Source organism: Corapipo altera, unplaced genomic scaffold, assembly GCF_003945725.1.
Source record: "Corapipo altera isolate COAL_440 unplaced genomic scaffold, ASM394572v1 295, whole genome shotgun sequence".
NCBI classification, from domain to species: Eukaryota; Metazoa; Chordata; class Aves; order Passeriformes; family Pipridae; genus Corapipo; species Corapipo altera.
This window is the reverse complement of record NW_020884936.1, coordinates 3,615,307-3,630,033: the sequence shown is the minus strand read 5'-3', so window position 1 is coordinate 3,630,033 and position 14,727 is coordinate 3,615,307. Positions and strand designations below refer to the sequence as shown.

Sequence of the window (14,727 nt, the reverse complement as noted above, 5' to 3'; positions counted from 1 at the left end):
CCCAGGTCACTCCAAGCCCCATCCAGCCTGGCCCTGGACACTTCCAGGGTCGAGGCATCTCCTGCACCCTTCGGTGTAGCCTGACAACAGGTCAGATGGAAGAAATGAGCTGCTGGGAGGGAAAGTCCAACAAAATGCTGACCATTTCCAGTTGGCCCAGTTCCTCGCTGGGCTCCGTGGGACAGGGTGAGGTGCCAGGCTGGGAACTGGGGCAAAAAGCGTGATGGATGCAGGAGATGGGAGCTGCCAAAGTGGGAAGGGGGGAACTGGCAGCCACTAAAGCAAGTTCTGCCATCGAGAAGCTACTTGTGAAAAAAATACACATTTGCTGTCTTTTTTTTTTTTTTGTCTTTTTTTTTTTTTTTTTTTTTGCTGATGATCTTAATTTCGCCGAATGTGTAAGATTTGCTTTAGCAAAACAAATATCACTCTTGGGTTTTTGCCATGCCATGAATTTTTAATGCTTTATTAGAACGCTGGAGGGTTCCAGCCCAGTCTGTGACAGCTTAATTGAGTGAAATCCCGCTCCGTTACCTGCCGGAGCCATCTGGCCTCGGGAATTAACAGCTGGGAAACCAAGCCTGGCTGCCAGATAATTCCATGCAAAACAGGTACCCCGTGTAAAAACCCTCCTTGGAAGTTGTCTGCACCCTCGTGCACGGAGATATTTATTTTTAAAAAAGGGGTTCAGGACATTTTGGGATCGGGTAGAGGTTTTGCTGGTGCTGAGGGCCAAAAATAGGGATTGCAGGGGGTGAAAGGTGTGTGCCAAGGCTTTGTCAGTGTGTGGTCCTGCAAAGCGCTGGGGAGGTGCAAGAGAGGGTACTTGGAAAAAGAAAATATTTAAAAAAAAAAAAAAAAAGGTTAAAAAGTTGATAAAAAAAAAAAATTGAAAAATATATTGGAAAAAAATATATTGGGGAAAAAAATATATTGGAAAAAAAATGTATTGGAGAAAATTCCAAGGGTGGTGGCGCTGTGGGGCAGGAGCTCCAGGGCCTCAGCCACGTTCCAGGACCTGTTCCCGTTCCCGGTCCCATTCCCGATCCCATTCCCGGCTCCCACCCCCTGTGGAAGCTGCACCCCCGCGTCTGGACCGGCAGGGGGCGCCCGCCGCCTTGGCCACGCCCACCCGGGGCGCGCGTGACGCCGGCGGCGACCAATCAGAGCAGGCGGGCGGTTCCCGCGCGCGCGGAGCCGCCATTCACCGAGCGGCGGGGGCATGAATGGGGCGGGTCACGTGGGGCGGCGCGTTCCCACGCCCCCTCGCGCTGCGCACCGGGATGGAGGCGGCACCGGGAGCACCGGGATCAGCGGGATCTGGGAACGGGCGCTGGGCCGCCACCGCCTGCGTGGTGACCGGCGCTTCCCGCGGCTTCGGCCGCAGCCTGGCGCGGCTCCTGGCGCCGCGGCTGGGCCCGGGCTCGGTGCTGGTGCTGCTGGCGCGCTCCGCCGAGCCGCTGATGGAGCTGGCGGCCGAGCTGCGGGGCGACGGTGGCACCGGGCTGCGGGTGCTCTGCGTGGCCGCAGACCTGGGCAGCGAGGACGGGCTGCGCAGGGCGACCGCTGCGCTGAGGGAGGTGCTGCCCGCCGAGCCCTTCGGCCGCCTGATCCTCGCCAACAACGCCGGTAAGGAGCCGTCCGTCCCCTCCGACCTCCCCCGGCACAGCGGGGCTCAGCCCCGCAGAGCCCGCCCTGGGTTCTACACCGGCTGCACCGGGGATTGGTCGGTGCTTTGGGTGCCGGCAAGCATCGGGAAAGAGTAAATAACCCAAGGAACGGCGGAGATTTCTCATTACGATAATGAATTTGGGGAGCAGGTCACTGCCGGGGCTTTGCTGATTGAACGGTTTTACCTGTTACTCGTAAGGTTTTACCTGCTGCTTGTGGTACAGGAGCACCTGGCTGCCCTCCTGCACCCTCTTGTCCCTCTGCTCCCCGAATTCAAACCTTCAGACGAACTTCTAGCCCTGCCTTGTGCGTCCTTCCTTGCACCTTTGATGCCTTAGTGCCTTTTTCACCCGTTGTTGCTGTAAATCAGATGGTGTGTTCCAGGAGGGAAAAGGTGCTCCAGGACTTGGGTCTTTCAGTGGCTTGGTCGTGAAGAGGGACCTGCAGGAGGGCACGTGGTGGCCTGTGGGGACATTGTACCCCGGGGGTGGAGGTTGGGAGCCGTTTGTTTTGGCAGGGCAGGTCCCTGTCCCGTGTCACTGCTGGTTCAGTGGGTGACCCAAAAGCAGAACTGGGCTTTGCTGAGCTCCTCAGGCTGCTGTGGGGCCCTGCCAGAGACACTTCTGCTTTTGTGGGAGCAAAAGGGGTGTGCTGTGTTGTTGAACCCCTCTGTAACTCTTAACTCATTTGTCCCACTTTGGAAGTGTCCAAGGCCAGGTTGGACTGGGCTTGGAGCAACCTCGTCTGGTAGAAAGTGTCCCTGCCCATGGCAGGGGGTGGAACTGGATGAGCTTCAGGTCCATCCAACCCACACCATTCCATGATTTCTAGGCTCCCTGGGAGACATCTCCAAATCCTTCCTGGACCTCACCGACCCGGATGAGATCAACACCTACTTTGCCTTCAACGTCACCTCGGCGCTCTGCCTCACCTCCACGGCCCTGCAGGCCTTTGGGAAGCGGCCTGGCTGCAGCAGGACCGTGGTGAACATCTCCTCCCTCTGTGCCCTGAAGCCCTTCAAGAGCTGGGCTCTGTACTGCAGCGGGAAGGCTTCCCGGGATATGATGTTCCAGGTGCTGGCACTGGAGGAGCCCGATGTCCGTGTGCTCAACTACGCCCCGGGTGAGCAGAGCAGCTCAGGGATTGCTGCTGATTTTCACAGAATCACAGAATCAGCTGGGTTGGAAGGGACCTCTGAGATCATCCAGTCCAACCCTTGATCCAACCCCACCCTGGTTCCCAGCCCATGGCACTGATGCCACATCCAGTCTCACCTTAAACACCTCCAGGGATGGAGAATCCCCCACTTCCCTGGGCAGCCCATTCCAATGGCTGAGCACCCTCTCTGGAAAGAAATTCTTTCTAATCTCCAACCTAAACCTCCCCTGGCACAGCTGAAGCCCGAGCCCTCTTGTCTTGCTGATGGTTGCCTGGGAAAAGAGACCAACCCCCACCTGGCTCCCCCCTCCTGTCAGGGAGTTGTAGAGAGTGAGGAGGTCTCCCCTGAGCCTCCTCTTCTCCAGGCTGAACAGCCCCAGCTCCCTCAGCCTCTCCTCATGGGAATTGTGCTCCAGTCCCTTCCTCAGCCTCGTTGCTCTCCTCTGGACCTGCTCCAGCCCCTCAATGTCCTTCCTGAGCTGAGGGCCCAGAACTGGACACAGCACTCCAGGGGTGGCCTCACCAGTGCTGAGTCCAGGGGCAGAATCACTTCCTTGGACCTGTTGGCCACCTTGTTCCTGATCCAGGCCAGGATCCATTGGCCTTCTTGGCCACCTGGGCACACTCTGGCTCATGTTTGTGTGGGTAAAAGATTCTTGCAGCCAAGGTGGGAGCAGAGGGAAAATTTAGGCCCAGATTTTCCTTTCTCCTTGAGTGATCTCTGTTTTGGTGCTTTTCCCCCAGGTCCTCTGGACACGGACATGCAGCTCCTGGCCCGGACCGAGACTGGAGACCTTGAGATGCGTCGGTACTTCCAGAGCCTGCAGGAGGGCAGGAAGCTCATAGACTGCACTGTGTCAGCCCAGAAGCTGGTGAAGCTCCTGGAGGAGGACACCTTCCAGTCCGGAGCCCACCTGGATTTCTATGATGTCTGAGCTCCTGTCGCCTCCACCTTTGCCTTCCTGCTTTGCTTCCTGCTGAGCCACGTCCTGGGTGTCTCCAGTGCGGTTGGTGACCTGGTTTGAGTCCTGGGAAGCTTTCAGAAGACCTCTGGGTGCCTTATAAATACTCCTGGTGCCTTGATGGGGCTTGGAGGGCAGTTACTGCCGTTGAGCCCTCCAGGGGACCCGCTGGCAGGAGCAGGGATTCCTCAGCTCCTGGGGATGGGGGAGCACAGGTGGTTTTTCCAAGGGAATGGGCATGGAGCCTTAAAACTCACCCTCACAGGAGTGATCCAGGGACATACCAAGGCAGAAGGGTCTCTGGCCACCCCAGAAGGTCTGAGCAGCAGGGTTAGAGTTGAGGGTCCCCATATCTGCCCCCTTACCCCCATAGGAGCACCTGAGCAAGTCCCCAAAGAACCATTCCCGGGGCTGGAGGTGGGGGGTGTCACCCCAGAGCCCTGACTCTCCATCCCCTGCTCACCAGTGGGTTGTCCAAACTCTCCCACAGTCCTTGGACTGTCTCTCTGTGAGTTTTGAATGTTAAGACACGGACCAAAGCCTGTCCCAGTGTTTTTTCCACCAAGGCCATTAATCACCAGGAGAGGGAGCTGGCCTTGGAGGAGATGGGAATTTTGGGTGCCTGGCTGGGGTCACCAGCTCACACAAACCTGGTTACAGCACAGCCAAGACACAGCCCTGAGTTCATGCCATGCTCCTGTTCGCAGGTTCTGGGGCCAAACCCTGGTCTGGGCCTTCAGCCCCTCCTGGATTGTCCTTCTAATTATTTGTGGGGTTTTGTTGTCGTTTCCCCATCAGATTCCAGGAGGCACAGACACATAAAGTCTTACCCTTCTAGAAAGCAGAGTGTGTTGAGGCAGGGAAGCCACTTGGAAGCACAGTGGCATTCCCTGTGTGCCCTGGAAATGCCCAGTGTCCCTTTGTACTCCCTTCCTACAGTCCCTACCTCAACCCTGTATCTCAAACTTTGCCCACCTGTATCTACAATCATTAAAAGTTTCATGTCTGCTCTGGGTTTTCTGCTGTGTCTTTAAGAGTGGATAAATTCCTGGGAGTGTGGGAGGACAAATCCTGGGTTAAGCACTTCATCCACCAGTGTGCCCTCCTGGAGTCCTGTTCATCCATCCCTGAGCTGTTTCATTAATTCCATGTTAATTTAATCCTGTCAAGCTCATAGAACCCTCCTCTCCAGCCAGTCCTGCTGCTTGGTTTCATCTTCTCTCTCTGATGTGAAATTCAGTATTAACAAAAACCCCTCTGCTGCTCACGACAGTGGGAACAGGGTTTTTCTGAGGTTTGATGCCTGGTGGGGTTTAATATCTGTGAAAACCTTCCTTGATGGACTTTCTGCTGCTAAAAAATCCCCTATCTCCTCACTTGCCTCCGTGTGGGTTTGTCCTGTCCCATCTTGGGCAGGAACTCTTTTTGGATCTGGCTCTTTGCAGGGAATAACCTCAGTGCTCAGAGCTGGGTGTCCCAAGTCCTGCCCTGCAGGGCCTTGGACTGTGGGCTGGAGGGCCTGAAGGTTGGGAAGCCTCTCCCAAAAGGCTCAAGGAGCCCTATATTGCAGGAGGGAACAGGAGGGTGCTGGGGGACAGGGCTGCTGGGAACAGGGACTGCTTGGAACCAGCCAGGTGGGAGAGGCAGGTGGTTCTTCAGGGTAAGACACATAAAAAGCCTCCATGAAGGAGGATTATTTTGGACTCTGAATGCTTGCTTGAGGTCTGACCACCCTCCAGTGTCTGGGGGTGTGTCAGCAGCTCTGTGGGTCTTCTTGGAGTATCTGTGTGAAGGGTTGTGCCACCTGAAACCAGCAGGGTGCTTCTGTCCTGATGATGAAATCATTACTGAAACACTGGATTTAATTCAGAAAATGGTTTGGAATGAAAGGGACCTTAAAGCTCATTTAATTCCAACCCCTTGCCATGGACAAGGACACCTTCCACTAGCCCAGGTTGCTCCAACCTGGCCTTGGACACTTCCAGGACCCAGGGGCAGCCACAGCTTCTCTGCCCATCCTGGGACAGGGCTTCCCCACCCTCACAGACAACAATTCTTTCCCAATACCCCATCTATTCCTGCCCTCTGGCAGTGGGAAACCATTCCCTGTGTCCTGTCCCTCCCTGCCTTGTCCCCAGTCCCTCTCCAGCTCTCCTGGAGCCCCTTTAGGCCCTGCCAGGGGCTCTCAGCTCTCCCTGGAGCCTTCTCTTCTCCAGGGGAACCCCCCCAGCTCTCCCAGCCTGGCTCCAGAGCAGAGGGGCTCCAGCCCTGGCAGCAGCTCCGGGGCCTCCTCTGGACCTGCTGTGACAGGTCCATGTCTGCCTTGTGCTGGGACCTGGGGCACTTCTCACTCCCTTTTCTCTCTCCCCACAAGCAGCAGGAGCAAAATTCAGTCTTGGTACCCCCATCCTTTCGACCAGGAAACTGCACAGCTGCTCCAAGGGGAAACCCTGCAAACATCAGGCACATTCCATGTGCAAATCCTGTGGCTCTGGCAGAGGGCTGGGGCTCAGGCTGCTGAATTTGGCGGATGAAGCAACCGTGTACTCCCAGATCCAGGGAGGGGGTTTGTCTGCAGTGTGATCACTCCACGTTTTTTGCTCGAAGCTCTCCTGATGTTTTCATTTTTAGAGGTTTTCACCCCCTCGGCCTCACTGTGCCTGTGTGTGGGTGTTGGGCATCGCTCTGGGTGTGCTGGGTTTGTGATTTCTGATCCAGGAGCAGAGCTCTGCCCTGGGGGAAATGACAGTGGTACTTTTAGGGCGTCCCATGGGTACCAGCATTGCCTGGGTATCCACATCACCTGGGTACCAACATCTCCTGGTACCAGCACACTATGGATACCAACATCACCAAGGTGCCAACATCACCTGTTTGCCAGCATCACCTTGGTACCAGCATTCACAGGGTACCAGCATCCCCCAGGCACCAACATCACCTGGGTACCAACATTGTCTGGGTACCAACATCTCCCAGGTACCAGCTACTCCCAAACACCAGCATCCCCTGGGTACCAACATCTCCTGGTACCAGCACACTATGGGAACCAACATTACCCAGATACCAACATCCCCCAGATGCCAACATCACCTGTTTACCAGCATCACCTGGGTACCAGCATCCACAGGGTACCAGCATCCTCCAGCTACCAACATCCCCTGGGTACCAACATCACCCTGGGTACCAACACCCCGAGGTGCCAACATCTCCAGAGTACCAGCATCTCCTGGATGTCACCATCCCCCAGGTACCAGCATCCCCCAGGTAGCAGCATCCCCCAGGTACCAACATTCCCCTGGTACCCACATCCCCCAGATATCAACATCTCCCAGGTGCCAACATCCCCTGTTTACCAGCATCCCCTGGGTACCAGAATCCCCTGGGTACCATCTCCCAGGTACATCACCCCAAATAGCCACACCACATGGGTGCCAACATCCCCCGGGTACCAACATCCCCCAGGTACAATCATCTCCCGGGCACCAGCATCCCCTGGATATCAGAATCCTCAGGTACCAACATCCTCTAGCTGCCAACATCACCTGTTTACCAGCATCCCCTGGCTACCAGCATCCACGGGGTACCAGCCTCTCCTGGGTACCAGCATCCCCCAGGTGCCAACATCACCCCGGGGAGCAGCATCCCCTTGCCAGGGAGTGGGTCCGTGGGTCCAACCAACACCCGCGCACCCGGGGATGCCGTGAAACGCGAGGGCAAAAACGTCAGGAACTATTTTTCTCCCCTTTTCCGGCATTTTCTGTGCCCAGCGGAGGGCGCACCGAGACCGGGTAACGGGACCAGCGGAGCAGCGAGCCCGGAAGGCGCCTCTGGAAAAGCCGCGGGATGTCGGGTGGGGATGGAGCGGTGGGGATCCAGCTCCGACTCCTCTCCCGCCTCTGCACCGGCTCATCACTGATCCCTGTGAAGACTCATTTTTTTAATTAGTCCTCTATCCATGGGGCCATTCCGGAGGCTCGATTAGGAGGGGAAAAAAAAAAAAAAAGTGGTTAAAAATAAAGAAGTTTTGAGCTCTCCTGATTCCAGGAGCTCACGGCTCACCTGGCAAAGTGTATCCAACAGACTAAGGAGCTCCAGCACCTGGGCAGTGCTGCCTCCTGGGCCAGGGGTGAACCCCGTGGCTGAAGGGAGTCACCCCAGAATGATCCCTCATCTCCTGCATCCCAGACAGAGCCGGGGGTTCTGTTCTCCCTGTCAGGGTTTGTCAAGCCCCAAATCCTGCCTGGTATGAGTTATTAATCAGAGTGGATCTACCCCACCACCACCCCCCTCCCTGCTCCCACTCTGTCTCCTGTGGTAAAATCCAGTGCAGGGCTTTTTATCCCTTTTCCCACTGTTTTCCCCTCTTTTTCTGCCCAAACATGGAGAAAGCTGGAGCATGAGCTGTGCAGGTGCCACCCCGTGTGAGATCCTATAAAGTGCTGCAGAGAACCCCCGGGATGGCCTCGACAGCAGTTTGGGGCAGGAAGGGAGGGCTCTGAGTGATATTTAGGGGTGACACCTCCCCAAGTGCCTGGCCCCAGGTGCCCAGGGGACCCTCCCAGCCCCCTCCCCGTGCCAGGGGACACACTGTGCCCTTTGTGAACTGGGTTATGAAAGGAGTCAAAGTCACTGTTGGGGTTTTGTTTCCACGAGTGTGACCAGGTCCCTGGGACAGGGGCGAGGCTGAGCCTCCTAAATCCCCCCCAAAGCCTCCCAAATTAAAACCTGCGCTCACCAATGACCTCCCAAATCTCGGCACTGCCCTGGGCTGCCCCTGGCTCGGGGGGGAGGGGGGTGAGAGGCTGCAGGCAGGTCCCTCTGCCCCTTATTAAAGGTTTCTCAGCAGAGGGGGGAAGATGACCTTTATTTTCCCATCCAGAAATGCTGAGCTCGGCTGTTCCAGCCAGGAACTCCGAGTGCCCAGCGAGCTTCTCGCTCACAAACAAGAGCTGCCTTTGCCCAAAGGCCAAAGGTAAATGAGCTGTTCCTGTCCAAGGTGCTCCCAGGGAGGGGGGAAAGGGCTGGTGGTGCCCACACCTCCCACGTAGGGCCCCCCCCATCCTGCGGGCACAGCCCCTGAGGTGCCCGTGGAGACACATCCAGGCATCCCAAAGGCTCCCACCTCTCTGTGTGACAAGGCAGGGGCTTTGTAGGGAATTCTCGGGGCCGTGCCTGGGATTTGGTGGGTGTTCACTGAGCCCGAGAGGGCTGGAACAACAAAGGTGTTTCTGCTGAGCTGGCACTGTTCTCACAGACTCTTCTCCCTGAGACTGAACATTCCTCCTCCTGTCCCTCTTTCCAGTCCTCTCTCTCAGCCCAGTGACCCATTTTTCTTCATCTTCCCTCTACGCTGTCCCCTGGATTTGGTGGCCCAAGGAGCAGTTCCACCATGTGGATTCTGCCCCTCTGCCCCTGTCTGAGGTGAGACCCCCCTGCAGAGCTCCCTCCAGCCCTGGGAACAACAGCACAAGGACGTGGAGCTGCTGGAGAGAGTCCAGAGGAGGCCCCAGAGCTGCTGCCAGGGCTGGAGCCCCTCTGCTCTGGAGCCAGGCTGGGAGAGCTGGGGGGGTTCCCCTGGAGAAGAGAAGGTTCCAGGGAGAGCTGAGAGCCTCTTGCAGGGCCTAAAGGGGCTCCAGGAGAGCTGGAGAGGGACTGGGGACAAGGTATGGAGGGACAGCACACAGGGAATGGCTTCTCACTGCCAGAGGCAGGACCTGGAGCATATGTCCTATGAGAAGCAGCTGAGGGAGCTGGGGGGGCTCAACCTGGAGAAAAGGAGGCTCAGGGGGAACCTTCTGGCTCTACAACTCCCTGACAGGAGGGGGGAACCGGGGAAGGGGTTGGGCTCTGCTCCCAGGGAATAAGGGACAGGAGGAGAGCACATGGTCTTAAGCTGCACCAAGGGAAGTTTCTGTTGGACATTATTCACAGAAAGGATGATTAGATGTTGGAAGGGGCTGCCCAGGGAGTTTGGAGTCTCCATCCCTAGAGTTGTCTGAGGAAGGACTGGATGTGGCACTCAGTGTTCTGGGCTGGGGGACAAGGTTGTCAACGGGCACAGGGGGGATTTGATGATCTCAGAAGTCTTTTCCAACCTAAATAATTCTGTGATTCTGTCAGATTGAATATCAGGAAGGAATTCCTGGCTGTGAGGGTGGGGAGGCCCTGTCCCAGGTTGGGCAGAGAAGCTGTGACTGCCCCTGGATCCCTGGAAGTGTCCAAGGCCAGGTTGGAGCAACGTGGTCTAGTGGAAGGTGTCCCTGCCCATGGCAGGGTTTTGGAACAAGATGATCTTTAAGGTCCCTTCCAACCCAAACTGTTCCATGACTCATGTTCCCTGGAGGAGCCATTTAATGAGTAACAAGGACCCTGTTGGTCCAGCAGGAGCAATGACAGATTAACCCAGTTTAGAGCCAAAGAGCAGCTGGTTTGCTGGTAAACTGTGCTGTTCCTGCGAGCTTCAAATGCCTTTAATGAGTTATTATTTAGTCTGCTATGGAGGTTAATGGGGGGACATGGCAGAAATGATCTGTGATTAATTAAACTCTCTTTATTTGGTGTAGCCAGAGCAGCTGGACTCACTGGGTTGGGAGCTAAGCTGGGACCAGCTCTGGATCCCTGACTTCTTTGGTGATCTAACCAGGCTCTGCAGACCAGCAGCACCTCCATCCTGGTGGGAAAGAGCTGCCACAAATAGGAAGTTTTCCCTAGTTTTTCTTGTGCACCACCCCAAAGCCAGACTTTGTCCCACTTGCTACCAGGCCATGTGGGATAAAAACAGGTGCATTTCAAGCCTCCTTCCCTGAATCATGGAATCATGGAATCACAGAATGTTAAGGGGTTGGAATGGACCTTAAAGATCATTTGGTCCCAATCCCTTGCCATGGACAGGGACACCTTCTGCTAGACCAAGTTGCTCAAGGCCGTATCCGACCTGGCTTTGTACACTTCCAGGGTTGGGGCATCCACAACATCCCTGGGCAACCTCTGCCAGGGCCTCACAACCTTCACAGTGAAGCATTTTTTCCTAATTTTTAACCTAAATTTCCCCTTTTTTCAATTTGTACCCGTTACCCCTTGTCCTACCCCTACAGTTCCCAGAAGCTGAATGTCAGGGTGAAGGCAGGTTGTGGCCGAGCTGCTCCCACTCCTCCTCTGGGATTTGGGGAAATCATCTCATCCTGACATCATCTCATCCCAACACCACCTCCCGTCCCCTTTCCTCTGGCAAAGCCATCGGTTCAGATCAGCTCGTCCCTCCTCCTCCTCCACTCCCATCATCTGCAGCCCATCATCCTCCCTCCAGCCTCAAAACCCTCCTGTGCTGACAGCTCAGCCCTTCCCCAAGTGCCAAACCCATCATAGAATCACAGAATCATAGAATCATGGAATCACAGAATCACAGAATCACAGAATCACAGAATCATAGAATCATGGAATCACAGAATCACAGAATCATAGACTCACAGAATCATAGAATCACAGAATCACAGAATCATAGAATCATAGAATCAGCTGGGTTAGAAGGGACTTCTGAGATCATCAAGTCCAACCCTTGATCCAACCCCACCGTGGTTCCCAGCCCATGGCACTGATGCCACTTTCAGTCTCATCCTAAAAACCTCCAGGGATGGAGAATCCACCCCTTCCCTGGGCAGCCCATTCCAATGGCTGAGCACCCTCTCTGCAAAGAAATTCTTTCTAATCTCCAACCTAACCCTCCCCTGGCACAGCTGAAGCCCGAGCCCTCTTGTCTTGCTGATGGTTGCCTGGGAAAAGAGACCAACCCCCCCTGGCTCCCCCCTCCTGTCAGGGAGTTGTAGAGAGTGAGGAGGTCTCCCCTCTTCTCTCCTCTTCTCCAGGTAAACCCCAGCAAACCCCCGTCCTTCCTCTCCGAGCCCCTCCAAACCGAGCTTAGCCCAGAGAGGGCGAGGACGCCACGCTGCCCCCATCCCGCGAGGGATCCCGCGGGGATCCCGGAGCGTGCCCTTCCTCAGGGATGTGCCGTGCCCGCGATGTGGCTGCGGGAGCGGCGGCGGCGGGGCCGGGAGCCGCATTCACATTCCTGCCGCGAGCGCACTTGTCAGCCGAGCTGTCAGGCGCTGCCGTAATAGGGCCACGGCGGTCACTCGTGTTGGGAGTAAACACAGCGGAATCTGAGAAAACAAGAGCAGAGCCGAGCCCGGAGCTCCCCAGCGAGGCTGCAAAGTCTCGGCGCCCTCCCCGGCGGGGGGATGCCCCTGCCCAGCCGCCTCCCCCCCACCCCTCCCCGCTGCCGGCCCCGCGGTGCCCCCGGGAAGGATGCTGGGCGGCGGCGGTGGCGGTACCCGGCCCCGCGGCTGCTCCTGGGATGTGGCACTGGAGGGCTGGGATTAAAAACCAGGCTGGTTGGGACACGGGAGATGAAGTGTGGGGCGGGTGGGGACGGCCCTGGCCTGGAGCTGCTCAGGGATGTGAGCTGCGGGTCAGTGGTTTCCAGCAGAAACCCACCCCCAGCTGGGGCTGGAGCGCTTGTTTCTTAATTTTTTAACTAAAAAGACGGAGTTTTGCGCATCCCGGAGCTGCCCTGAGCCCTGTTTGGAGAGAAGGTCCCGCCTTCTCACCACCTTCCAGTATCCATCGGGGTGCCCTTCGCCCCTGGGCACCTCCTGCCGTGTTCAGCCGTGTCACCAGCGCCAGGTGGGATGGATCCAGGTGGGATGGATCCGGGTGGGATGGATCCAGGTGGGATGGATCCAGGTGGGATGGATCCAGGTGGAAGGACCCAGCTGTGCACCAGCCCCCCATGCACAGCACAGGAGTGTAAGGGGGTGTTCGCTCAGGGCCTGAGGGGCTTGTCAGGGCTGCAGGGAGGAGGAGGAGGAACAACAGCCCTGGGAATAATTAGCGCTGGCTTATTCCTTTTGGACTATTCCTCCAACTTCTAAACCCTGCAACAAAGAGGCAGGCGGCCTGAAAAGCCGTGGATTTAGGACAAAGAAGGGAATGGGGCAGCCGAGGGCGCCTGGAGCTTCGGGGCAGAGCAGGACACAGACCCCGGCCGGGCGGCCGTGCCCGTCTCCTGCTTCCATCACTCCACCCCCTCGCTCCCCAAATTCGTGGAATGCTTCTTTCCCCGCTGCAACCCAGCAGCTTCCCGGTGCCCGGCGCAATTTATTCACCTCCACAAACCCTAAAAAGCCGCAAACGCCACAAAACATTTCCTGCAGGCGGGGAGGGGAGCGGGCAGCCTTTATCCTCCTCCAAACCCAACCCGAAATGTTGGGGTCACTCCTCCTTTGAAATCTCCCGCGGCCTTTCTTCCCATTAAACCAGCTCCCAGCTCAGAAGTTTCTTCTCTGTCCCCCCCCCCCCCCCCCCCCGTTTTGTTTTTTTTTTTTCTTTAATTTAATAATAAAGCATCTCAGATCTCGGAGCTGCAACTCATCTCACACCTAAGCGAGATTGCGTTTTGCACAAGCCTTTCAGCTGTTTTCTCAATCTCTCCTCTGTCTCATTCTCAATTCAGGCAGTTGCTATAGGTATGTTTTAATCCCCAGCATGGTAGATTTTAATTAGTCTTTGTACAGATGGCCAATTAACATTCATTACTTTTGCCTTGAGCGATTAATTATGAGTTTGGATAGAAGGGGAGATGGAGACAGGAAAGATGGGCAGGTGAATAAAAAAAAAAAAAAGGGATTTTAATCAGAGTTTGGGATTTTTTTTTTTCCTTCTGATTTATATATATACACACACACACATGGAAAGAGGAGGGAGAAGCAGCAACACGGTGTGAGTTATGCTCCCATTGAATCATTCCAGGCCTGGAGCCACAGGGAATGGGATCCAACGGGATCTCCAGGCAGTGATGTTCAGGGCTGGGGAGCTGAATCCCATCGCAGGGACGGGGAAACTGAGGCAGGGAGAGCTGACATCCAGTTCCGTGTGCCCGGTCTGGAAATCAACTCTTCAAGCCGGATTTGGGTGCTTGAGCATCACGGATTTGGGGTTGTAACAGTGCCAGAGCGGTGGGGACACCCGAGGGACACGGAGCCACCTTCTCCTGGGTGTATCCATGTGCAGGACGGGGCCCTCGGTCCTCCCCTCACAGCACCCGGTGACACGTCGCTAATTCTTCCTAATTGATTTTTCACGCCGGTGGGAGGGAGACGGTGACATCCAACAACAGGGCCCTGATGTCGCGGCTTTCTCCTGCATGAAAGGGGCCGGCATCCCCCCCCCCGGAGCCGGCATAACTTCTCCCGGGCCCGGGTAGCCATGGTGAGACGCTGCCCAAAATCCTTTCAGCGCCGCCGCCGAGCCGCTGGAGGCTGGCGATGCTCCCGTGCCTCCCGTGCCAGCCCCGCTCGCCGCAGCTATTTCGGGCACGCAGGCAGGGAGAATTAAAATAGCAAAAGCCCCTCAGGGCCGTATCCTGCCCCTGCTTCCTCGGCGCGGGGGCTGAGCCCGCGTTTCGTGCCGTCCCGGCGCGTGTGAACCGCCGGCGGGTTCTGGGTTCGGCGTTTTTTGGGGCTGTTTTGGCACCGCGGAGCGAGGAGGGGGAGAGGGAGGGGGATGGGGAAGGGGCTGATCCCGCTCGCTTCGGGATGGCAGGGAAAGGGGAGTCGTGTGAGGATGCTGTGTGGAAGAATCCATCCCACGGGAGTCGGAGGGCTCCTCACCGGTGCCTCCGGGGGGCTTTACACCCCCAGAAACTGGGCGTCGCTTTTTTTGGCACGTTTTAGTTTTGACCCCAACCCACTCGAGGTTGGCATCGCTCCGGGGAACAACTTCCCCGAAATCAGAGGCTCAGGAGGAGGAAAGAGGGTCCAGGTCCCTCCCTGCATGGCAGGGATGCAGCCACTGTGCCCTGTATACGAGGTGTGGCTGGTGGATGTGCCACCTGCATCCCAGGGCAATCCATGGGTGGATGTACCACCTGTATCCCAGGGAA

General features: G+C 56.6%; 1 protein-coding gene across 1 annotated transcript; it reads left to right on the top strand.

The window, feature by feature from the left end:
• The first annotated feature begins 1,268 nt into the window (after positions 1-1,268).
• On the top strand, positions 1,269-4,800 carry SPR (sepiapterin reductase). Its single transcript, XM_027660550.1, has 3 exons — positions 1,269-1,629; positions 2,503-2,793; positions 3,574-4,800. The coding sequence occupies exons 1-3, from the start codon at positions 1,284-1,286 to the stop codon at positions 3,762-3,764; spliced, it is 828 nt and encodes a 275-aa protein (XP_027516351.1). The 5' UTR covers positions 1,269-1,283; the 3' UTR covers positions 3,765-4,800.
• Positions 4,801-14,727: the final 9,927 nt, after the last annotated feature.